This window comes from Rattus norvegicus, chromosome 8 (genome assembly GCF_036323735.1).
Source record: "Rattus norvegicus strain BN/NHsdMcwi chromosome 8, GRCr8, whole genome shotgun sequence".
In the NCBI taxonomy this organism is placed as follows: Eukaryota; Metazoa; Chordata; class Mammalia; order Rodentia; family Muridae; genus Rattus; species Rattus norvegicus.
This window is the reverse complement of record NC_086026.1, coordinates 9909785-9936290: the sequence shown is the minus strand read 5'-3', so window position 1 is coordinate 9936290 and position 26506 is coordinate 9909785. Positions and strand designations below refer to the sequence as shown.

The 26506-nt window shown below is 38.9% G+C and overlaps 1 protein-coding gene across 12 annotated transcripts in view; it reads left to right on the top strand.

Moving 5' to 3' along the window:
• The window catches only part of Gria4 (glutamate ionotropic receptor AMPA type subunit 4), a 474601-nt gene that overhangs the window by 383731 nt on the left and 64364 nt on the right, over window positions 1-26506 (top strand). For all 12 annotated transcript variants that reach the window (XR_010053935.1, XR_010053936.1, XR_010053937.1 and 9 more), the window contains one exon: window positions 25393-25503. Coding sequence is in view for 9 of the 12 variants with exons in the window: in XM_063265032.1 (XP_063121102.1) it covers window positions 25393-25503 (111 nt within the window). In the remaining 3 variants the exon portion in view is untranslated. The remainder of the gene's footprint in view (window positions 1-25392; window positions 25504-26506) is intronic.

Here is a 26506-nt window from a genome sequence, read left to right as displayed (position 1 = left end):
AATTTGTTATTATTGAAGACCAACCTTAGTCCATGGAGATCTGATAGGATGTATGAGATTATTTCAATCTTCTTGTATCTGTTGAGGCCTGTTTTGTGATCAATTATATGGTCAGTTTTGGAGAAGGTACTGTGAGGTGCTGAGACAAAGGTACATTCTTTTGTTTTAGGATGAAATGTTCTATAGATATCTGTTAAGTCCATTTGGTTCCTAATTTCTGTCAGTTTCATAGTCTCTGTTTAGTTTCTGTTTCCATGATCTGTCCATTGATGAGAATGGGGTGTTGAAGTCTCCCACTATTACTGTGTTTGGTGCAATGTGTGCTTTTGAGCTTTAGTAAAATTTCTTTTACAAATGTGGGTGCCCTTACATTTGGAGCATAGATGTTGAGAATTGAAAGTGCATCTTTGTAGTTTTCCTTTAATGATTATGAAGTGCTTCCTTATCTTTTTTGATAACTTTTGGTTGAAAGTTGACTTTATTCAACATTAGAATGGTTACTTGTCTTAGAGTTTCTATTCCTACACAAACATCATGACCAAGAAGCAAGGTGAGGAGGAAAGGGTTTATTTAGCTTACACATTCACATTGCTGTTCATCACCAAAGAAACTCAGGATTAGAACTCACACACGGCAGAAGCAGGAGCTGATGAAGAGGCCATGGAGAGATGTTACTTACTGGATTGCTTCCTTTAGTTTGCTCAGTTTGCTTTCTTATAGAACAAAATACTACCAGCCCAGGGATGGTATTACCCACAAGGGACCCTCCCCACTTCATCACTAGTTGAGATCTTCAAGGGAACCTCCTTTCTCTGTGATAACTCCAACTTGTGTCAAGTTGACACATAAAACCAGCCAATACACTACTCCAGCTTGTTTCTTGGGGCAATTTACTTGGAAAAATTTTTTCCCGTCTTTTACTCTGAGGTAGTGTCTGTCTTTGTCACTGATGTGTGTTTCCTGTATGCGGCAAAATGCTGGGTCCTGTTTATGTATCCTGTAAGTTAGTCTATATCTTTTTTATTGGGGAATTGAGTCCATTGATGTGGAGATATTAAGGAAGATTGACCATTGCTTCATGTTATTTTGTTGTTAGAGTTGGAATTATGGTTGTGTGGCTATTTTCTTTTGGGCTTTTTGAGAGAAGATTAATTTCTTGAGTTTTCTAGGGTGTTGTTTCCCTCCTTGTGTTGGAGTTTTCCATTCCTTATCCTTTGTAGGGCTGGATTTGTATGAAGAAATTATGTAAATTTGGTCTTGTCATGGATTATCTTGGTTTCTCTATTTATGTTAAATAAGTGTTTTACAGGGTATAGAGCCTGGACTGGCATTTGTGTTCTCTTAGGCTCTGTATGGCATTTGACCAGAATCTTCTTGCTTTCATAGTCTCTGGTGAGAAGTCTGGTGTAATTCTGATAGGTCTACTTTATATATTACTTGACCTTTTTCCTTTACTGCTTTTAATAGTCTTTTTTGTTTTGTGTATTTGGTGTTTTGATTATTATGTGACAGAAGGAGTTTCTCTTCTGATCTATTCATAGCCTATTTCAAGTTCTAAAGGCTTCTTGCGTGTACATGGTCATCTGTTTCTTTAGGTTAGGGAAGTTTTCTTCTGTAATTTCATTGAAGATATTTACTGGCCCTTTAAGTTGGGAATCACTCTCTTCTATACCTATTATCCTTAGGTCTTTTCATTCTGTTCTGTATTTCCTGGATGTTTGGGGTTAGGAGCTTTTTCCATGTTGCATTTTCTTTGACAGTTGTGTCAATGTTTTCTATGGTATCTTCTGTCCCTGAGATTCTCTCTTCTATCTCTTGTATTCTGTTGGTGATGCTTAGATCTGCTTAATCTCTTTCTTAGGCTTTCTATCTCCAGAGCTGTCTCCCTTTTTGATTTCTGTATTGTTTCTATTTCCATTTTTAGATCCTGGATAGTTTTGTTCAATTCCTTCACCTGTTTGGTTGTGTTTTCTCTAATTCTTTAAGGGATTTTTATGTTTCCTCTTTAAGGGCTTCTACCTGTTTACCTCTGTTCTCTTTTATTTCCTTAAGGGAGTTATTTATGTCATTCCTAAAGTCCTCTATCATCATCATGAGATGTAATTTTAAATACAAGCCTTCCTTTTCTGGTGTGATGGGATAACTAGGACTTGATGTAGTAGGAAAACTGGGTTCTGATGATGCCTAGTAGCCTTAGTTTCTGTTTCTTATGTTCTTGAGATTGCCTCTTGCCATCTTGTTAACTCTAGTGCTGCCTGCCCTTGCTGTCTCTGAGTAAGATCCTGTGCCTTTTGTGATGCTAGTTGTGTCAGAACTCCTCAGAGTCCAACTATCTCTGTGATCCTATGATTCTGGAATTCTGGGATCCTGAGATCCTAGGTATGTCAGAGCTTCTGGGAGTCTAGCTGCCTCTGGTATTGTAAAACATCAGTATGACCAAGCTCCTGATATCCTGTTGTGTCAAAGCTCCTGGGAGTCAAGCTTTCTCAGGGTGTTTAAAACCCTGGTTTTGCTTTGGGCACAGGTGTAAGCTAGAAGGAACCCGTGCCTCTGCCTGGCACCATTTGAGTTTCCTTGGTTCCTTTGGGTGTCCCAGTTAAGTTGTATGTTGGAAAAAATGTTGTAGCATCAACTGTTATCTTGAGTGCATCAGTGCTCCATTGCTTCTGATTGTGTCCAATCTACTGGGAATCAAGCTTCCTCTGTGATCCTGTGATTCTGAGCATTTCAGAGCACCTGGAAATTGGTCTTCTTCTGGTTGTTGTAAGAGTGGATGCAGAGCCAGGACCCCAGGTCTGTTCGCGGTTCAGGTTCAGACTGGAAAGAACTCATACCACTGGCTGGGCTGGAGTTCTTGTGTCCCTGGATCCTGGGGAACACAGTTACTACAGGTGTTAGAGCAGATGTTGTGACCTCTCCTGTGATCCAAGGTGTTTCAGTACACCTGGAAGTCAGGCTTTCTCTGGGTGTTCTAGGAGTGGGTGCAGATCCAATGTCCAAGGTCTGCTCAGGGCATTTGTTCAGACCAGAAGGCTCTTTTCATATTTTCATGTGACACTCTTAAAGGCTTATAGGAGAAATAAAGCTTGATAGTCTAAATTCTATTTTAACTGACCCTTATATCTTGTATTTTCTTCATGTTCTGGTTATATCATATGTTTAACAATTAATGATGTGACAAAATGAAACAATTAATTTGACACTATACTCTATAACTCACAATGGAAGCAATGTGGCAAGGGGAACTGGGCAAGCAAAAATTGGAAACAAATATACTCCACAGAAGAGAACACAATGCAGCAAGTATGTCCATGTATTATCTGTGAATCATTAGAGAGACTACAAAGGGATCCTACTAAAGATTAGGTGTACTTTAAATAGATTGTTGTTTCTCCAACTAATCAGTCAAATTAAATTGAGCAAAGGAAAGCAAATGGAAGATAAAATGAAGACAATAATTACTGGGCCAATGAAGGAAAGAGGCACTCAGAAAAGTGCTAGCTCAAGGATTTTATACTTAAAAAATATCTTAGCATTGTTTCTGTTACTATGACAAAACAGTCTGACAAAAGGACACTTAATTCCTCTTAGAATTACAGGTTTCAGTTTAACACTGACCACAAATACAGGCAGTTACTAGAAGCAGGTAACAGTCGAGAAAGACAAATATAAGGATGCTGTTTGCTTGCATGTGTGCTCAGTTCAACTGCCCCACTCTTAGACAGTTCACAGCCCCTCACTATGAAATGGAGATGCCCTCAGAGAATTGGTTCTTCCCATATCAACTAAGACAATCCTGATCTAGACAATTCTTCATTGAGAGTCTCTTTTCCAGTGATTCTGGTTGTAGCAGGCAGGTTGACAAATAAAGCTAGACATCAAGGAAAAGCAGCTCTTGAGATCTCAGATGTGAGAATTCTTATCATATGTCTTTCTAGCATTCCCAAAGTAGTCTACATCAGAACTCTCTAAACTTTTCCTGTCAAGACTCCTTTTCACCTGAAACATTTTTTATGTGAACCCAGGTATATAAGGTAGACAAACAAATTAGACATTTATATATTATAGATGATATAGAACTTCATATTTAGAACAATTTTAGTATAGCTATAATTTCATCATTTATCTATACTAATGAGATGGATTGCTGGAATATTTTTACACGAAAAATCTAGTCTGAAAGTAGTAACACCCTTTCCCTTACATTGATCAATGTTTTTGATTTTATACATGTGAATGCTAAGAACTCTGGATCACATGACTATCTAGTACAAAATGGTAGAAGTATATTTTAAAGATAGGATTTCTATGTTTTAAAACATTTAGGAAATTGTTAGAAATCTTATGCTAAACTTGGGCTAAAATCCATCTAACAACTTTTGTGAAAATAAATAAACAGATTAATCAAAAACCTTGAAAATCAAGCCGTGTATCATATAAGAATAGTGGATCATGCCTGTAACTCTAGCACTTGGGAGGCAACATCATCAGGGTTAGAGAGCATCCTCAATAATGCAACAAGTAAGAAGTCAGTCTGAGAACATGAAACTTATATATATATATATTTCTAACACAATAGGAAGATATTCTATATTGATGTCTACAAGCTACGGAATGATGGTAGAAAAATAGTGTTCATTTATAAACTAGTTCACTAGTAAACCACTGCTTAAGAAGCTAAGTTAAGCCAAGCATGATGCATGCATTTGATTCCAGCATTGGAAACAGAGGCAAGTAGATCTCTATGAGAATCTATTGCAAGAAAAAAGAGAGAGAAGTGGAAGAAGAGACAGATTCTAGACTAAGCTTGATGTAAGGGAACCATATTATCTCACATCAACTGGGTTTAAGCATTATTTAGCAAATGATGCCTAGGATTCTTAACATATTCTTTACTGAACAATTTTCTAGGATGTCTGTGCGATTGTCTAGGATGTCAAGAGTTGTTATGGTTAGCTTCTAAAATGTACTTTTTAACTGTTTGAGAAGTATTTTAATTAATATTAAAGTCACAATTTTTAGAAGCCCTTCTATGCCCCAAGCATCAGACATGATGCTTTATATGATGTAATCTTCATGGCCAGCCTATCACTTCAGTTTTACTATGTTTATTTCTCTTAAATGAGAAAATTATGTTTTAATAAGGAATAGTTATGATTCTTGTAGGAAAAATATTCAAAATGTATCTCACCCTAAAACCTTCTAATACTATGCTCTGCCTGAACAGACCCTAATTAAAGAATTTTGTTTTGGGAAAGCTAGGATATGCAGTCTACTTGAAAATTAAAGAAAAGGCATATGAGATATATATATATATATAATAGTTATACATATACATACAAATACATATAATCACTCAAGGTGAGGGAAAATATCACCATGACAAGCTGTAAGGATGAGAGGATGTGAGATCTAAAATTAGCTGTAGAGTTAGAGATTAGATAGGTAGACATAGCAGAGGCAGCAATGGTGAAAAGTCTTGGAAGCAGGACAGGCAGGGAAGTAGCAATTGCTTTCCCAGTGTTTTGCTTTCATCTATGACATGAGTGCACATCAGAAGTTGTGTGAGAGAGAGATGTAGTGCTGCAGCCCAACACACCTCTCTTGCTGGGCTCAAGGTGTCATCTCCTTGCCTGCAATCTTCTAGCTGATACATAGGACATTTTTGGTCAGAGTATTCAAGACAGGGAGTGAGTCAATAGGGTGACTTCACATGAGCCACATTAGCAGGCTTATTAACTAAAGAAAGGAGACACAATTCCCACTAAGCAATACCTGGGCTCCTCTCTCCCAGAAAATTGTCAGTCTGACTATGGAATTGACAGAGTATTCCATAGGCTACTAAAACTGTTGACTTCTGGGTATGGAGAGGAAGGAGAGGTAATCTTTCTTTCATGCAACAAACTGGTTTAACAGGCAGAGCTGGTCAACTAAGCAGAAACATTTTTAAATGCAAAAAGATGATTCCTATCTTACAAAACAATGACTATGGCTAAACAAATGGCTCTTAATAACATTGAAAAGAACAGGAAGAAGAAATAGGTGGGCTATTTACACTACAGAATGGTTTCATGGCCTGTTCAAACACAATGGTATCAAGAACTATGGACTCTCAAGGAGAAAATAGAAAAGAAATGGGAAGAGTGATGCACAATCTTCTTCACATGCAGCTGACACACATCCAAGATTTTTGTTTCTCCATCTTTATTAAATTGGGTATTTCTTATTTAAATTTCAATTGTTATTCACTTTCCCGGTTTCCAGGCCAATATCCCCCTAACCCTTGCCACTCCCCTTCTATATAGGTGTTCCCTTCCCCATCCTCCCTGCATTACCGCCCTCCCCCCAACAATCACATTCATGGGGGTTCAGTCCTTGAAGGACCAAGGGCTTCACCTTTCACTGGTGCACTTACTAGGCTATTCATTGCTACCTATGAGGTTGGACTCCAGGGTCAGTCCATGTATAGTCTTTGGGTAGTGGCTTAGTCACTGGAAGCTCTGGTTGGTTGGCATTGTTGTTCATATGGGGTCTCAAGGCCCTTCAAGCTCTTCCGGACCTTTCTCTGATTCCTTCAACGGGGGTCCCATTCTCAGTTCAATGGTTTGCTGCTGGCATTCGCCTATGTATTTGCTGTATTCTGGCTGTGTTTCTCAGGAGAGACCTACATCCTGTTCCTGTCAGCCTGCACTTCTTTGCTTCATCCATCTTATCTAATTGTGTGGCTGTATATGTATGGGCCACATGTGGGGCAGGCTCTGAATGGGTGTTCCTTCTGCCTCTGTTCTAAACTTTGCCTCCCTATTACCTCCCAAGGTATTCTCATGCCCCTTTTAAGAAGGAGTGAAGGATTCTCATTTTGGTCATCTTTATTGAGTTTCATGTGTTCTGTGCATTTAGGTTAATTCGGGAATTTGGGTTAATATCCACTTACCAATGAGTGCATACCACACGTAATTTTCTGTGATTGAGTTACGTCACTCAGGATGATATTTTCTAGTTCCATCCATTTGCCTATGACTTTCATAAAGTCATTGTTTTTGATAGCTGACTAGTATTCTATTGTGTACCACATTCTGTATCAATTCCTCTGTTGAAGGGCATCTGGATTCTTTCCAGCTTCTGGCTATTGTAAATAAGGCTGCTATGAACATAGTTGAGCACATGTCTTTGTTATATGTTACAACATCTTTTGGGTATATGCCCAAGAGAGGTATAGCTGGGTCGTCAGGTAGTTCAATGTTCAATTTTCTAAGGAACCTCCAGACTGGTTTCCAGAATGGTTGCACCAGTCTGCAATCCCACCAACAATGGAGGAGTGTTCTTCTTTCTCCACATCCTTGCCAGCATTTGCTGTCACCTGAGTTTTTGATCTTAGCCATTCTCAATGATGTGAGGTGAAATCTCAGGGTTGTTTTGATTTGCATTTCCCTTATGACTAAATATATTGAACATTTCTTTAGGTGCTTCTCAGCCATTTGGCATTCCTCAGCTGTGAATTCTTTGTTTAGCTCTGAACCACATTTTTAATAGGATTGTTTGTCTCCCTGCAGTCTAACTTCATGAGTTCTTTCTATATTTTGGATATGAGCCCTCTATCAGTTGTAGGATTGGTAAAGATCTTTTCCCAATCTGTTGGTTGCTGTTTTGTCCTAACAACAGTGTCCTTTGCCTTACAGAAGCTTTGTAGTTTTATGAGATCCCATTTGTCGATTCTTGATTTTAGAGTATAAGCCATTGGTGTTTTGTTCAGGAAGTTTTCTCCAGTGCCCATCTGTTCACGATTCTGCCCCACTTTTTCTTCTTTTAATTTGAGTGTATCTGGAATGATGTGGAGATTCTTGATCCTCTTGGACTTAAGCTTTGTACAGGGTGATAAGAATGGAGCAATCTGCATTCTTCTACATGAGACCTCCAGTTGAACCAACACAATTTGCTGAAAATGCTATCTTTTTACCATTGGATGGTTTTGGCACCTTTGTCAAAAATCAAGCGACCATAGGTGTGTGGGTTCATTTCTGGGTTTTCAATTCTATTCCACTGGTCTATCTGCCTGTCTCTGTTCCAATACCATAGAATTTTTATCACTACTGCTCTGTAATACTGCTTGAGTACAGAGTTTTTTGTTATTCCAGATGAATTTGCAAATTGTTCTGTCTAACTCTATGAAGAATTGGATTGGAATTTTGATAGGGATTGCATTGAATCTGTAGATTGCTTTTGGTAAAATGGCCATTTTTACTGTATTAATCCTGCCAATCCATGAGCATGGGAGAACTTTACACCTTCTGAGGTCTTCTTTGGGTCCTTTCTTCAGAGGCTTGAAGTTCTTATCATAAAGAATTTTGAGTTGCTTGGTTAAAGTCACACCGAAGTATTTTATATTACTTGGGACTATTATGAAGAGTGTCATTTCCCTAATTTCTTTCTCAGCTCGTTTCTCTTTTGTGTAGAGGAAGGCTACTGATTTATTTGAGTTAATTTTATACCCAGCCACTTTGCTGAAGGTGTTTATCAGGTTTAGTAGTTCTCTGGTGGAACTTTTGGGATATACTATCATATCATCTGCAAATAGTGATATTTTGACTTCTTCCTTTCCAATCTGTATCCCTTTGATATCCTTTTGTTGTATGATTGCTCTGGCTAGAACTTCAAAAACGATATTGAATAAGTAGGAGAGAGTGGGCAGCCTTGTCTAGTTCCTGATTTTAGTGGGATTGCTTCAAGTTTCTCTCCATTTAGATTAATGTTAGCCACTGGTTTGCTGTGCTTTTACTATGTTTAGGTATGGGCCTTGAATTCCTGTTCTTTCCAGGACTTTTATCATGAAGGGGTGTTGAATTATGTCAAATGCTTTCTCAGCATCTAATGAAATGATCATGTGGTTTTTATCTTTCATTTTTTTATATAGTGGATTACGTTGATGGTTTTCCATATATTAAACCATCCCTGCATCCCTGGGATGAAGCTTATTTGACCATGATGGATGATTGTTTTGATGTACTCTTGGATTCAGTTTTCCAGAATTTTATTGAGTATTTTTGTGTTGATATTCATTAGGGAAATTGGTCTGAGGTTCTCTTTCTTTGTTTAGTCTTCATGTGGTTCAGGCATAAGAGTAATTGTGGCTTCATAGAAGGAATTCGGTAGTGCTTCATCTGTTTCAATTTTGTGATATAGTTTGGATAGTATTGGTATGAGGTCTTCTATGAAGGTCTGATAGAATTCTGCACTGAACCCATCTGAACTTGGGCTCTTTTTGGTTTGGAGACTTTTAATGACTGCTTCTATTTCTTTTAAGAGTTATGGGGTTGTTTAAATGGTTAATCTGTTCCTGATTTAACTTTGGTACCTGTTATCTGTCTAGGAAATTGTCCATTTCCTCAAGATTGTCAAGTTTAGTTGAATATAGGCTTTTATACTAGGATGTGATGAGGAATTTCCTCTGATTCTGTTGTTATGTCTCCCTTTTCATTTCTGATTTTGTTAACTTGGACACGCTCTCTGTGTCTTCTGGTTAGCCTGGCTAAGGGTTTATCTATCTTGTTGATTTTCTCAAAGAACCAGCTTTTGCATCTGTTGATTCATTGTACAGTCCTTTTTGTTTCTACTTGGGTGATTTCAACTCTGATTTTGATTATTTCCCGACTTCTACTCCTCTTGGGTGTATTTGCTTCTTTTTGTTCTAGAGCTTTTAGTTGTGCTGTCAAGCTGCTGATATATGCTCTCTCCTGTTTCTTTCTGCAGGCACTCAGAGCTATGAGTTTTCCCCTTAGCACAGCTTTCGTTGTGTCCCACAAGTTTGGGTATGTTGTACCTTCATTTTCATTAAGTTCTAAGTCTTTAGTTTTTTTTTTATTTCTTCCTTGACCAGGTTACCATTGAGTAGAGCATTATTCAACTTCCATGTATATGTGGGCATTCTTCCTTTATTGTTATAGCTTTAGCTTTAGCTCAAGGTGGTCTGATAGAATGCAAGGGATGATTTCTATTTTTCTGTATCTGTTGAGGCCTGTTTTATGACAGATTATATGGTCAATTTTGGAGAAAGTACCATGAGGTGGTGAGAAGAAGGTATATCCTTTTGTTTTAGGATAGAATGTTCTATAAATATCTGTTAAATCTATTTGGTTTTTAACTTCTCTAAGACTGTCTATGTCTCTGATTAATTTCTTTTTCCATGATCTGTGTCTTGATGAGAGTGGAGTGTTGAAATCTAGCACTATTATTGTGTGAGGTGCAATGTGTGCTTTGAGCTTTAGTAAGGTTTCTTTTATGTATGTAGGTGCCCTTGTATTAGGAGCATAGACATTTAGGATTGAGAGTTCATCTTGGTGGATTTTTCCTTTGATGAATATGAAGTGTCCTTCCTTATCTTTTTTGATGACTCTTGGTTGAAAGTCGATTTATTCGATATTAGAATGGCTACTCCAGCTTATTTCTTCAGACCATCTGCTTGGAAAGTCATTTTCCAGTCTTTTACTCTGAGGTAGTTTCTGTCTTTGTCTGTGAGGTGTGTTTCCTGTAGGCAGCAAAATCCTGGGTCCTCATTATGTATCCAGTTTGTTAATCTGTGTCTTTTTATTGGGTAATTGAGTCCATTGATGTTGAGATATAATAAGCATTAGTGATTGTTGCTTCCTGTTATATTCATGTTTGGATGTGACGTTATGTTTGTGTGCTTCTCTTCTCTTTGTTTTGTTGCAAAATGATTAGTTTCTTGCTTTTTGTGGGGTGTACCTCGCCTCCTTGTGTTGAGTTTTACCATTTATTATCCTTTGTATGGCTGGATTTATAGAAAGATATTGTGTAAATTTGATTTTGTCATGGAATATCTTGGTTTCTCCATCTAAGTTCATTGAGAGTATTGCTGGATATAGTAACCTGGGCTGGCATTTGTGTTCTCATAAGGTCTGTATGACATCTGTCCAGAATCCTCTGGATTTCATAGTCTCTTGTGAGATGTCTGGAGTAATTCTGATAGGTCTGCCTTTATATGTTACTTTACCTTTTTCCCTTACTGCTTTTAATGTTTTTTCTTTGTTTTGTACGTTTGGTGTTTTGAATATTATGTGACAGGAGGAGTTTCTTTTCTGGTCCAATCTATTTGGAGTTTTGTACGCTTCTTGTATGTTTATGGGCATCTCTTTCTTTCAGTTAGGGAAGTTTTCTTCTATGATTTTGTTGAAGATATTTACTGGTCCTTTGAGTTGGGAGTCTTCACTCTCTTCTATACCTATTATCCTCAGGTTTGATCTTCTCATTGAGTCCTGGATTTCCTGTATGTTTTGGACCAGTAGCTTTTTCCGCTTTACATTATCTTTGACAGTTGAGTCAATGATTTCTATGGAATCTTCTGCTCCTGAGATTCTCTTTTCCATCTCTTGTATTCTGTTGTTGATGCTCGTATCTATGACTCCTTGTCTCTTCCTTTGGTTTTCTATATCCAGGGTTGTCTCCCTTTGTGCTTTCTTTATTGCTTCTATTTCCATTTTTAATTCCTTCACCTGTTTGATTGTGTTTTCCTGGAATTTTTTCAGTGATTTTCGTGTTTCCTCTCTATAGGCTTCTGCTTGTTTATTTCTGTTTTCCTGCATTTCTCTAAGGGAGTTCTTTATGTCTTTTTTGAAGTCCTCCATCATCATGATCAAATGTGATTTTAAATCTAGATCTTGCTATTCTGGTGTGTTTGGATATTCAGTGTTTGCTTTGGTGGGAGAATTGGGCTCCGATGTTCCCATGTCATCTTAGTTTCTGTTGCTTTGGTTCCTGTGCTTGCCTTTTGTCATCACGTTGTCTCTGGTGTTATCTTGTTCTGCTATTTCTGACAGTAATTAGACTGTCCTATAGGCCTGTGTGTCAGGAGTGCTGTTTTCCTGTTTTCCTGTTTTCTTTCAGCCAGTTATGGAAACAGTGTGTTCTGCTTTCAGACGTGTAGTCGTTCCTGTTTACTGGTCTTCAGATGTTCCTATGGTCATGTGTCCTGAGTCTACCAGGCAGGTCACTTGGAGCAGAAAAGTTGGTCTTGCCTCTGGTTTCTGTCCTGAAGTGGCTTCTCAGAGTTGGGTTTCAGCTCTCTGTGAGGGCAGCAACCAGAAGGGCCTGCCGGGCCTTCTCTCAGGTCCCTGTGTACAGGAGGCCCAGATGGCACTAGATGTTTTCTTCTAGAGTCAGAAATGTGGGCAGAGGGTAGTCTCTTCTGGCTTCCCAGGCCTGTCTGCTCCACTGAACTTCTAGCTCTCCCTCCCAGGGGATTTGTGTGCAGGGAGCTATTTGACCGGGTCCCTTCAGATCTTGGTGCAGTCTGAACCTCAGGGCTCCTGCAGCTTGAGTGCCCCTATCTTCCTGTTCCCAGAGGCCCTATACAGTTTCCTTCTGGGCCAGGGATGTGGGCCAGGGTGGGCAGTACTGTTGGTCTCTCCTGCCCTGAGGTCTCAGGAGTGCCCACCTGTCTGGGTGATGAGTTCTGTCTTCCATGGGGTTTGGAAGGTGGGAGCTGTGGGCTGGAATCAGCAAGATTCAGGCCTCAGCCCATCCAAGATTCTTAAAAGAGAAATGAAGCATGAAATGATCCAGGCTCATCTCTCTTTGTTTTCCCAGTACTAGTGATTAGTTAGACATTGTGTCAGGAATATTAAACTTAAAAATGATCTAGTTTGTGTGAGAAAAACTAGGCTGCTGAGACTAGGTAGTGTCTTGACAAGTGAGCAATCATTCTTATAAACTGAATCTTTGCTAGTAAGGGAACATGCTTTGAGCATAGATCAGAGAGACAACCAATCTTTTGTCTGGCTTCCATATATGGAACCTTGATTCAGAATCTCATTTATATGATTGCATGGGTTCAAGAAATCATAATGCTAAAAGTTTATTTATTGATATTAGGTTATATGCTGGACACTATCAAGGAAAACTAATAATTATTTCCACATTTTTTTCTCTTGACATGTCCTCTAGAAATGAGTGTACACGGACAAATCAAAGTACCTAGAATTTATATGTACAATACTTTTGAGTTAAATTATTGCTTTACCTATTCTTTTTGAGTTATGGATATAATACTTGTGAATAATTACAGCCCTTTGACAATATCAATTCCTTGTTTGAATATGCTCTTAAATACTAATATAACAAGTAGGACACTTGGCAGAGCAAGAAGTCCCTGTGGGCCACAGTAGATCAAACATTGAATGCAGATATATGAACAAGTACATAGCTTTTCTCTGGAGAGCTGAGCTTTATGAACATTATTAATAAAACCTAGCAAACAATAAATGAGCACTCACTTTTGGAAGCCATTCAGTATACAAGTAAAAATATAAGGAGTTGGTATCATCATACAGGCTTCAGTGTGGGGGTGCCAGGGAGGGGAGGGACAAAGTGGTGGGGTCTTCTTTCTTGTTTCTTGAGACAGTGGAGGGCAAAGGGTGTCGGTGAAGGGTAAGACTTTTGTCTTACAAGATATTTACGGTTGCTGTACAATAATTAAAAGTTTATTCATCTAAGTTACTTTGCTACTGTGGCTGACTGTGTTCCTCTGAGACCAGAAAACCAGTCTCTGCAGTTTAGCACCTCATCCTAAAACAGCAAGGGATTAAGTAAAATAGACTTTGTTCTATCTGTTCAGGAATTGCAGGGCTCTAACTTTCAGCATGATTGTCAGAAGTCACAAGAAGAGAAAGGAGCACTTTGAAAGTGATTATAACATTTATTACTATATTTTAAAAAGTTTCCTATAAAAGCTACTTAAGAAAAGGGGAAAAAGCAGAAAGATACTAAACTGGGCAAGAGAAAAAATTTTCTCTCATCTCTTTGTCCTCAGTACTTACACATCTTTCAGAATACATGATCACATGTTAAAAATTCATCCCAAGTTCACACATAAAATCAAATCATAAATTGAAACAAGTTTACAACAGAGAATGTTTACATGCATATCCATTAGGAGAAATTGTCTGGCTAAACATTCATCACCTGTCACAGTTTCACAGATTCATTGAAAGTTATGAACCATATACGTAACTTATTAGTGAAGCTTTGTAGACATAAAACCCAGTCAATATTTTATCTTCTGTCCTAGCACCTATAATAAATCATTTCCTATTTATCACCTTTGGTCAATTGTTTTACAACCTCTTGGGCTGTGCCCTGAGTAGCAGAAAGTCTGGATACTATCTAGAAGCAATTAACTGGTGATACATAGGAGATGGACAGAGTTCTCATTGCAGTTTTGACTATCATAAAAGGACCTAATAGCAATCTCATTATAAAAGAGCTTAATAATCACTGATATAATTTTAGCGATTCTAATAGGATCATCATTAAGAATTAAGAAGTCATCTATTTGTCTATATAGCTTCACTACAAGACAGTACATTTTCAAAGATCTGCAGAGATCTGCTAAAAGGGGGGTGGGCTAATAATCTAGCGATTGTTACATATGTTTAATAATAACAGGCAAAGCATATTAGTAACAGGAATCTTTCCTAAAATGATTTATTCCTGGGTCTTGCCTATCAGAGTGCATCATAGATATAAAATAAAGCAAAGTCATTTCGGGAAGATCATCTGCTAGTTATTAGCTTCAGTTCTAAATTCTCACCCTACTAGACAATTTGTTTCACGTCTACAAAGGAGATTCTTATCAAAAATATGCAACAGCAGCAAAGGTTAGGGTTAGGGTTACGGGTTAGGGTTAGGGTTAGGGTTAGGGTTAGGGTTAGGGTTAGGGTTAGGGTGAGGGTTAGGGTGAGGGCTAGGGTTAGCAATTACTGTGCCCAAGAGCAGCATTGTGTGCATAGTAGCTATCATTATCCTCCAACAGTAAAAGCCAATTTGTGCATCCACAGTTTCCAGTAATATTCTATTGACATAGTACTTCTTAAGGTACTCACATCTTGATTTATTTTATGTAGAAGTATTTTATGTACAAATGAGAGAAATATCATGAACTGCTGTGTTATGCATACAGAAAGGAAGACCTTAGGTGTTTTGCTCTGTCACACCCTCTCATTGCCTTTAGACCAGTCTTCTGACAAACCTGGAACTAAATCAATAGCTAACAAGCTCCAGAAATCCTATCTTATTCCTCACCCACAGCAGGTTTACTGTCACATACACAGCAATGCAGTGTCCTAGCACATGGGTGCTAGGAATCTAAATTTAGGCCTTCATATTTGCTTAGACAGAAATCTTGCTCAGAGAGCCATTTCTGTAACCCCAGATAATATGACATTTAAAGTCAAAAACTACATTAAACTGTAAGCTTTGAAAATGAAAACAGTGAACATTAATATTCATCTGTGATGCAATTAACATTTTAGAAAATGAATTATCATGTAGTGGTTACATAATATCAAGCCAAAAACATATTTATAGACTACTATTTACGAATACAATTTTTGCTTGCAAAATGGGTGCTTACATTAGTGTGTGTTCAGAAGTTTTCTTGATGAAATTGTATAAATTAATTTTAGGAAATGATAACACTTGTCAGAAGATAAGAAAATCAACATGCCTGAGGTTCTTTATGTGTCTTTTCATGCAAATCACTGCTTCTTTTGACCATTTCATGACTATGAATTTGGTAAATGTATAATGAGACAGTATCTTTTTTTTCCTTTTTTTCTTTATTAACTTGATTATTTTGTATTTACATTTCGAATGTTATTCCCTTTCCCAGTTTCTGGGCTAACATCCCCCTAACCACTACCCCTCCCCTTCTATATGGGTGTTCCCCTCCCCATCCTTCCCCCATTACCACTCTCCCCCCAACAATCACGATCACTGGGGTTCAATCTTAGCAGGACCAAGGGTTTCCACTTCCACTGGTGCTCTTACTAGGCTATTCATTACTACATATGAGGTTAGAGTCCAGGGTCAGTCCATGTATAGTCTTTGTATAGTGGCTTAGTCCCTGGAAACTCTGGTTGCTTGGCATTGTTGTTCATATGAGGTCTTGAGCCCCTTCAAGCTCTTCCAGTCCTTTCTCTGATTCCTTCAACGGGGGTCTGGTTCTCAGTTCAGTGGTTTACTGCTGGCATTTGCCTATATATTTGCTATGTTCTGCCTGTGTCTCTCAGGAGAGATCTACATCTGGTTCCTGTCGGTCTGCACTTCTTTGCTTCATCCATCTTGTCTAATTGGGTGGCTGTATATGAATGGGCCACATGTGCGGCTGTCTCTCAATGGGTGTTTCTTCTGCCTCTGTTTTAATCTTTGCCTCCCTATTTCCTGCCAAGGGTATGCTAGTCCCCCCCCCTTTTTTTTATTAACTTGAGTATTTCTTATATACATTTCGAATGTTATTCCCTTTCCCGGTTTCCAGGCAAACATCCCCCTCCCCCATCCCCTTCCTTATGAGTGTTCCCCTCCCCACCCTCCCCCCATTGCCGCCCTCCCCCCAACAGTCTAGTTCACTGGAGGTTCAGTCTTAGCAGGACCTAGAGCTTCCCCTTCCACTGGTGATCTTACTAGGATACTCATTGCTACCTATGAGGTCAGAGTCCAGGGTCAGTCCATGTATAGTCTTTAGGTAGTGGCTTAGTCCCTGGAAGCTCTGGTTGCTTGGCATTGTTGTACATATGGGGACTCTAGCCACTTCAAGCTCTTCCAGTTCTTTCTCTGATTCCTTTCACGAGGATCCTATTCTCAGTTCAGTGGTTTGCTGCTGGCATTCGCCTCTGTATTTGCTGTATTCTGGCTGTGTCTCTCAGGAGCGATCTACATCCGGCTCCTGTCGGTCTGCACTTCTTTGTTTCATCCATCTTGTCTAATTGGGTGGCTGTATATGTATGGGCCACATGTGGGGCAGGTTCTGAATGGATGTTCCTTCAGTCTCTGTTTTAATCTTTGCCTCTCTCTTCCCTGCCAAGGGTATTCTTGTTCCCCTTTTAAAGAAGGAGTGAAGCATTCACATTTTGATCATCTATCTTGAGTTTCATTTGTTCTAGGCATCTAGGGTAATTCAAGCATTTGGGCTAATAGCCACTTATCAATGAGTGCATACCATGCATGTCTTTCTGTGATTGGGTTAGCTCACTCAGGATGATATTTTCAAGTACCAACCATTTGCCTACGAATTTAATAAAGTCATTGTTTTTGATAGCTGAGTAATATATCATTGTTAGATGTACCACATTATCTGTATCCATCCCTCTGTTGAAGGGCATCTGGGTTCTTTCCAGCTTCTGGCTATTATAAATAAGGCTGTGATGAACATAGTGGAGCACGTGTCTTTTTTATATGTTGGGGCATCTTTTGGGTATATGACCAAGAGAGGTATAGCTGGGTCCTCAGGCAGTTCAATGTCCAATTTTCTGAGGAATTTTCAGACTGATTTCCAGAATGGTTGTACCCGTCGGCAATACCACTAACAATGTAGGAGTGTTCCTCTTTCTCCACGTCCTCGCCAGCATTTGCTGTCACCTGAGATTTTGATCTTAGCCATTCTCACTGGTGTGAGGTGAAATCTCAGGGTTGTTTTGATTTGCATTTCCCTTATGACTAAAGATGTTGAACATTTCTTTAGATGTTTCTCAGCCGTTCGGTATTCCTCAGCTGTGATTTGTTTGTTTAGCTCTGAATCCCATTTTTTAATAGGGTTATTTGTCTCCCTGCGGTCTAACTTCTTGAGTTCTTTGTATATTTTGGATATAAGGCGTCTATCTGTTGTAGGATTGGTGAAGATAATTTCCCAATCTGTTGGTTGCCATTTTGTCCTAACCACAGTGTCCTTTGCCTTACAGAAGCTTTGCAGTTTTATGAGATCCCATTTGTCGATTCTTGATCATAGAGCATAAGCCATTGGTATTTTGTTCAGGAAATTTTTTCCAGTGCCCATGTGTTCCAGATGCTTCCCTAGTTTTTCTTCTATTAGTTTGAGTGTGTCTGGTTTGATGTGGAGGTCCTTGATCCACTTGGACTTAAGCTTTGTACAGGGTGATAAGCATGGATCGATCTGCATGCTTCTACATGTTGCCCTCCAGGTGAACCAGCACCATTTGCTGAAAATGCTATCTTTTTTCCATTGGATGGTTTTGGCTCCTTTGTCAAAAATCAAGTTACCATATGTGTATGGGTTCATTTCTGGGTCTTCAATTCTATTCCATTGGTCTATCTGTCTGTCTCTGTACCAATACCATGCAGTTTTTATCACTATTGCTCTGTAATACTGCTTGAGTTCAGGGATAGTGATTCCCCCTGAAGTCCTTTTATTGTTGAGGATAGTTTTAGCTATCCTGGGTTTTTTGTTATTCCAGATGAATTTGCAAATTGTTCTGTCTAACTCTTTGAAGAATTGGATTGGTATTTTGATGGGGATTGCATTGAATCTGTAGATCGCTTTTGATAAAATGGCCATTTTTACTATGTTAATCCTGCCAATCCATGAGCATGGGAGATCTTTCCATATTCTGAGGTCTTCTTCAATTTCTTTCTTCAGTGTCTTCAAGTTCTTATTGTACAAATCTTTTACTTGCTTGGTTAAAGTCACACCGAGGTACTTTATATTATTTGGGTCTATTATGAAGGGTGTCGTTTCCCTAATTTCTTTCTCGGCTTGTTTCTCTTTTGTGTAGAGGAAGGCTACTGATTTATTTGAGTTAATTTTATACCCAGCCACTTTGCTGAAGTTGTTTATTAGCTTTAGTAGTTCTCTGGTAGAACTTTTGGGATCACTTAAATAAACTATCATATCATCTGCAAATAGTGATATTTTGACTTCTTCTTTTCCGATCTGTATCCCTTTGACCTCCTTTTGTTGTCTGATTGCTCTGGCTAAAACTTCAAGAACTATATTGAATAAGTAGGGAGAGAGTGGGCAGCCTTGTCTAGTCCCTGATTTTAGTGGGATTGCTTCAAGTTTCTCTCCATTTAGTTTAATGTTAGCAACTGGTTTGCTGTATATGGCTTTTACTATGTTTAGGTATGGGCATTGAATTCCTGTTCTTTCCAGGACTTTTATCATGAAGGGGTGTTGAATTTTGTCAAATGCTTTCTCAGCATCTAATGAAATGATATGTGGTTTTGTCCTTTCAGTTTGTTTATATAATGGATCACGTTGATGGTTTTCCGTATATTAAACCATCCCTGCATGCCTGGGATGAAGCCTACTTGATCATGGTGGATGATTGTTTTGATGTGCTCTTGGATTCAGTTTGCCAGAATTTTATTGAGTATTTTTGCATCGATATTCATAAGGGAAATTGGTCTGAAGTTCTCTTTCTTTGTGGGGTCTTTGTGTGGTTTAGGTATAAGAGTAATTGTGGCTTCATAGAAGGAATTTGTTAGTGCTCCATCTGTTTCAATTTTGTGGAATAGTTTGGATAATATTGGTATGAGGTCTTCTATGAAGGTCTGATAGAATTCTGCACTAAACCCGTCTGGACCTGGGCTCTTTGTGGTTGGGAGACCTTTAATGACTGCTGCTATTTCCTTAGGAGTTATGGGGTTGTTTAACTGGTTTATCTGTTCCTGATTTAACTTCGGTACCTGGTATCTGTCTAGGAAATTGTCCATTTCCTGCAGATTTTCAAGTTTTGTTGAATATAGGCTTTTATACTAAGATCTGATGATTTTTTGAATTTCCTCTGAATCTGTAGTTATGTTTCCCTTTTCATTTCTGATTTTGTTAATTTGGATGCACTCTCTGTGTCCTCTCGTTAGTTGGCTAAGGGTTTATCTATCTTGTTGATTTTCTCAAAGAACCAACTTTTGGTCTGTTGATTCTTTCTATGGTCCTTTTTGTTTCTACTTGGTTGATATCAGCTCTGAGTTTGATTATTTCCTGCCTTCTACTCCTCCTGGGTGTATTTGCTTCTTTTTGTTCTAGAGATTTTAGTTGTGCTGTCAAACTGCTGACACATGCTCTTTCCTGTTTCTTTCTGAAGGCACTCAGCGCTATGAGTTTTCCTCTTAGCACAGCTTTCATTGTGTCCCATAAGTTTGTGTATGTTGTACCTTCATTTTCATTAAATTCTAAAAAGTTTTTAATTTCTTTCTTTATTTCTTCCTTGACCAGGTTATCATTGAGTAGAGCATTGTTGAATTTCCACGTATATGTGGGCATTCTTCCCTTATTGTTATTGAAGACCAGTTTTAGGCCGTGGTGGTTCAATAGCACCCATGGGATTATTTCTCTTTCTGTACCTGTTGGGGCCCGTTTTTTGACCAATTATATGGTCAATTTTGGAGAAAGTACCATGAGGAGCTGAGAAGAAGGTATATCCTTTTGCTTTAGAATAGAATGTTCTATAAATATCTGTTAAGTCCATTTGGCTCATGACTTCTCTTAGTCTGTCTACGTCTCTGTTTAATTTCTGTTTCCATGATCTGTCCATTGATGAGAGTCGGGTGTTGAAATCTCCTACTATTATTGTGTGAGGTGCAATGTGTGTTTTGAGCTTTAATAAGGTTTCTTTTAGGTATGTAGGTGCCCTTGTATTTGGGGCATAGATATTTAGGATTGAGAGTTCATCTTGGTGGATTTTTCCTTTGATGAATATGAAGTGTCCTTCCTTATCTTTTTTGATGACTTTTAGTTGAAAATTGATTTTATCTGACATTAGAATGGCTACTCCAGCTTGCTTCTTCAGACCATTTGCTTGGAAAGTTGTTTTCCAGCCTTTCACTCTGAGGTAGTATCTGTCTTTTTCTCTGAGGTGTGTTTCCTCTAGGCAGCAGAATGCAGGGTCCTCGTTGCGTATCCAGTTTGTTAATCTATGTCTTTTTATTGGGGAGTTGAGGCCATTGATGTTGAGAGATATTAAGGAATAGTGATTATTGCTTCCTGTTATGTTCATATTTGGATGTGAGGTTATGTTTGTGTGCTTTTCTTCTCTTGGTTTTGTTGCCAAGACGATTAGTTTCTTGCTTCTTCTAGGGTATAGCTTGCCTCCTTCTGTTGGGCTTTACCATTTATTATCCTTTGTAGTGCTGGATTTGTAGAAAGATATTGTGTAAATTTGGTTTTGTCATGGAATATCTTGGTTTCTCCATCTATGTTAATTGAGATTTTTGCAGGATACAGTAACCTGAGCTGGCATTTGTGTTCTCTTAGGGTCTGTATGACATCAGTCCAGGATCTTCTGGCCTTCATAGTTTCTGGCGAAAAGTCTGGTGTGATTCTGATAGGTCTGCCTTTATATGTTACTTGACCTTTTTCCCTTACTGCTTTTAATATTCTTTCTTTATTTTGTGCGTTTGGTGTTTTGACTATTATGTGATGGGAGGTGTTTCTTTTCTTGTCCAATCTATTTGGAGTTCTGTAGGCTTCTTGTATGCCTATGGGTATCTCTTTTTTTAGGTTAGGGAAGTTTTCTTCTATGATTTTGTTGAAGATATTTACTGGTCCTTTGAGCTGGGAGTCTTCACTCTCTTCTATACCTATTATCCTTAGGTTTGATCTTCTCATTGAGTCCTGGATTTCCTCTATTTTTGGGACCAGTAGCTTTTTCCACTTAACATTATCTTTGACAGTTGAGTCAATGATTTCTATGGAACCTTCTGCTCCTGAGATTCTCTTCCATCTCTTGTATTCTGTTGGTGAAGCTTGTATCTACAGCTCCTTGTCTCTTCTTTTGGTTTTCTATATCCAGGGTTGTTTCCATGTGTTCTTTCTTGATTGCTTCTATTTCCATTTTTAATTCCTTCAACTGTTTGATTGTGTTTTCCTGGAATTCTTTCAGGGATTTTTGTGTCTCCTCTCTATAGGCTTCTACTTGTTTATTTATGTTTTCCTGGAATTCTTTCAGGCATTTTCGGGATTCCTCTCTGTAGGCTACTACTTGTTTATTAATCTTTTCCTCTGTTTCTCTAAGGGAGTTCTTCACATCTTTCTTGAAGTCCTCCAGATTCATGGTCAAATATGATTTTGAACCTTGATCTTGCTTTTCTGGTGTTTTTGGATATTCCAAGTTTGTTTTGATGGGAGAATTGGGCTCCGATGGTGCCATGTAGTCTTGGTTTCTGTTGCTTGGGTTCCTGCGCTTGCCTCTCGCCATCAGATTATCTCTAGTGTTACTTTGTTCTGCTATTTCTGACAGTGGCTAGACTGTCCTATAAGCCTGTGTGTCAGGAGTGCTGTAGACCTGTTTTCCTGTTTTCTTTCAGCCTGTTATGTGGACAGAGTGTTCTGCTTTCGGGCATGTAGTTTTTCCTCTCTGCAGGTCTTCAGCTGTTCCTGTGGGCCTGTGTCTTGAGTTCACCAGGCAGGTCACTTGCAGCAGAAAAGTTGGTCTTACCTGTGGTCCTGAGGCTCAAGTTCGCTCACGGGGTGCTGCCCAGGAGCTCTCTGTGGCGGCAGCAACCAGGAAGATTTTCGCTGCCGTTTCCGGGAGCTTCAGTGCACCAGGCTTCCAGATGGCGTTTGGTGTTTTCCTCTGGAATTAGTAATGTGTGCAGAGTGCAGTCTCTTCTGGTTTCCCAGGCGTGTCTGCCTCTCTGAAGGTTTAGCTCTCCCTCCCACGGGATTTGGGTGCAGAGAACTGTTTATCCGGTCTGTTCCTTCAGGTTCCGGTGGTGTCTCAGGCACAGGGGTCCTGCCGTTCCTGGGCCCTCCCCCACGGGAACCCAGAGGCCTTATACAGTTTCCTCTTGGGCCAGGGATGTGGGCAGGGTTGGGCAGTGTTGGTGGTCTCTTCCACTCTGCAGCCTCAGGAGTGCCTACCTGACCAGGCGGTGAGGTCTCTCTCCCATGGGGTCTGGGAGCAGAGAGCTGCTGCAGGCCGGGATCCGTGGGTGTGGGACTCCTGGTAAAAACCGCTAGTTCCCCTTTTAAAGAAGGAGTGAAGCATTCGCATTTTGGTCATCCATCTTGAGTTTCATGTGTTCTGTGTATTTAGGGTAATTCAAGCATTTGGGCAAATAGGCACTTATCAATGAGTGCATACCATGAGTGTTTTTCTGTGATTGGGTTACCTCACTGTGGATGATATTTTCCAGTTCCCTCCATTTGCCTATGAATTTCATAAAGTCATTGTTTTTGATACCTGAGTAATATTCCATTGTGTAGATGTACCACATTTTCTGTATCCATTCTTTGCTGAAGGGCATCTGGATTCTTTCCAGCTTCTGGCAATTATAAATAAGGCTGCGATGAACATAGTGAAACATGTGTCTTTTTTATATGTTGGGGTAAATTTTGGGTATATGCCCAAGAGAGGTATAGCTGGGTTCTCAGGTAGTTCAATGCCCAATTTTCGGAGGAACTTTCAGACTGATTTCCAGAATGGTTGTACCCGTCTGCAATACCACTAACAATGGAGGAGTGTTCCTCTTTCTCCACATCCTCGCCAGCATTTGCTGTCACCTGAGTTTTTGATCTTAGCCATTCTCAGTGGTGTAAGGTGAAATCTCAGGGTTGTTTTGATTTGCATTTCCCTTATGACTAAAGATGTTGAACATTTCTTCAAGTGCTTCTCAGCCATTTTGTATTCCTCAGCTGTGAATTCTTTGTTTAGCTCTGAACCCCATTTTTAATAGGGTTATTTGTCTCCCTGCGATCTAACTTCCTGAGTTCTTTGTATATTTTGGATATGAGCCTTCTATCTGTTGTAGGATTTGTAAAGATCTTTTCCCAATCTGTTGGTTGCCATTTTGTTCTAACCACAGTATCCTTTGCCTTACAGAAGCTTTGCAGTTTTATGAGATCCCATTTGTCAATTCTTGATCTAAGAGCATAAGCATTATCTTTGACAGTTGTGTCGATGATTTCTATGGAATCTTCTTCTCCTGAGATTCTCTCTTCTATCTCTTGTATTCTGTTGGCTCCTTGTCTCTTCCTTTGGTTTTCTTTATCCAGGTTGTTTCCCCGTGTTCTTTCTTGATTGCTTCTATTTTCATTTTTAATTCCTTCTACTGTTTGATTGTGTTTTCCTGGAATTCCTTCAGGGATTTTTGTGATTCCTCTCTATAGGCTTCTACCTGTTTATTTATGGTTTCCTGCATTTCTCTAAGGGAATTCTTCATGTCTTTCTTAAAGTCCTCTAGCATCATGATCAAATATGATTTTAAATCTAGATCGTGCTTTTCAGGTTTATTTATATATTCAGTGTTTGCTTTGGTGGGAGAATTGAGCTTTGATGATGCCATGTAGTCTTGGTTTCTGTTGCTTGGGTTCCTGCCCTTGCCTCTTGCCATCAGATTATCTCTGGGATTACTTTGTTCTGCTATTTCTGACAGTTGCTAGACTGTCTTATAGGCCTGTGTGTCAGGAGTGCTGTAGACCTGTTTTCTTGTTTTCTTTCAGCCAGTTATGGGGACAAAGTGTTCTGCTTTCACGAGTGTAGATTTTCCTTGTCTATAGCTGTTCCTGTGGGCCTGTGTCCTGAGTTCACCAGACAGGTCACTTGGAGCAGAAAATTTGGACTTACCTGTGGTCCCGAGGCTCAAGTTTGCTTGTGTGGTGTTGCTTATGAGCTCTCCACGAGGGCAGCAACCAGGAGGACCTGTGTCGCCTTTTCTGGGAGCCCCCATTCACCAATGTCCCAGATGACATTTGGTGTTTTCCTCTGGAGTCAGAAATGTGGGCAGAGTGTAGTCTCTTCTGGCTTCCCAGGCGTTTCTGCCTCTCTCTGAATGTTTAGCTCTCCCTCCCACCAGATTTGGGTGCAGAGAACCGTTGTTCCGGTCCCTTCAGGTTCCAGCAGTTTCTGGGGCCAAGACAGTATCTTTAACAGCAAGAGAACTGACTCAACATCACATCAGTTTTAACTGAAATTTCTACATTGCAACCATTATTCCTGAAGCTCTGGAGATATCTGAAAGAGGGAACAGAATGATTTTCCGTGCCAGAGTGTACCGGCTGTGAGATTATGTCTTCTTCATTTAACAGGAAAGCTATAACCATAGACTCTCCTAAATAGGGTTGCCTGAACAAGACCAACATAATGACAGCAACAATTGTTATGATAACATGAGTAGGAGAAGTGCCACTTACCCTTAGATGAAGAGATGCAGGTCTTCAATACTTGCTGAGAAAAGGAGAATCAGTTTCCTCCAGTGATGAGCTCCCATAAAAGTTGTCCAGTTCCAAGTTGTTAGCCTTGGATCCATATAAATATGAGTAAAACTAAAAAGATTCAGTAGGTTGTCTGTATAAGTGTGTATGTATGCCACAGTAATAATTAAGGAAGAGATCATGAATTTTGAAGGATGCTGAAGGCATCTGTGGAGAGAGTTCCCTCCACAGATTGAAGGTGATTTACATACAGTGTTCCTGTATTAAATTACCAAAATGTATAAATGTATGAATTTTTTTAAAAAACAGCTTTTAATGTGTTTGTATTTTAAGTTTGTTCTCAATACTTTGCTATTTGTAGCAGTTACTGTTGTAAGGAGGACTACAGTGAGAGCTTCTAAGGTATGTTTTCAATTAGCTTCTCTGTCTGGCAGGTTGGCTACTGGAATGATATGGATAAATTAGTCTTGATTCAAGATATGCCTACTCTTGGCAATGACACAGCAGCTATTGAGAACAGAACAGTGGTTGTAACCACAATTATGGTGAGTTTTGGTATTTGCTTTATAATGTACCATCTTGTCCACAGGCAAAATTAACTCTCTGGCTCTGATGAACAGAAAGGGTACAGGCTGAATCTTAGTTGTGACTTGAGTGCTCTGAGCCCTCAATTCTCCTGAGGCTTTGAATAGATCTGTCCCAAACTTGGAAACACTCAGCTTTTTCATTGCCCTTATATGCATCACTTTTTGTTGTAATGCTTTTGTTGGGGAAAGAAATTGACTCAGACATTAAAAATTGAGACTGTGAAACTGAAGTCAGAAATATTTGAAATTCTAAGACCCCCACACTGGACAAGCAATGTGAGGAAGCCAAGCACCAATCGAATCCTAAAACCATCAGGTAGTAATATCATGTTCTCAGTGTTTTCAAAAGCATCAGTAAAATAACCAATTGTAGTGTTTAAATGGTTGTTTCAGGTTTTTATGTGAGAGGGAGCTGTTTTGTCTGTTTCTAATCACAAGATTATGAATATAGAGATTTTAATGAGTACTTTATAACTGAATCCCTGATAAACTGATTTTGTTTGATTTTTCTTTTTAATGTAAAAAAATTTTTCACCCACCAATTATTTTTCCCATGACCAGTAGGAAATACATACATAATTTAATGAACTTCTAGGAATCAAGAAAAATGTGATTTTTTTTAATTTGATCATCCCATAAAAATTAAAATGCTCTAAATTTCATGGCTCCTTTTTCAATTTCATAGAATTGATTTTCAATAATAGAAATATATATATATATATATATATATATATATATATATATATATATACTTTTAAAGACGAGCATGTCCCTTACAGTTGGTGGCATTCAAGGGAGATCAATAATCGGTGATCTTTACATCTCATTTAATATAGTAGAGTCTCAGCTAACTCTTTCTGTAGGCAAAATATATTGACAATTATTCATAGAAACTCTTGCTTTAAGTAAGTGCAAGTCTTTGTGTAAATTAACTTTTAGCTTACATAATTTTAATTTCCAG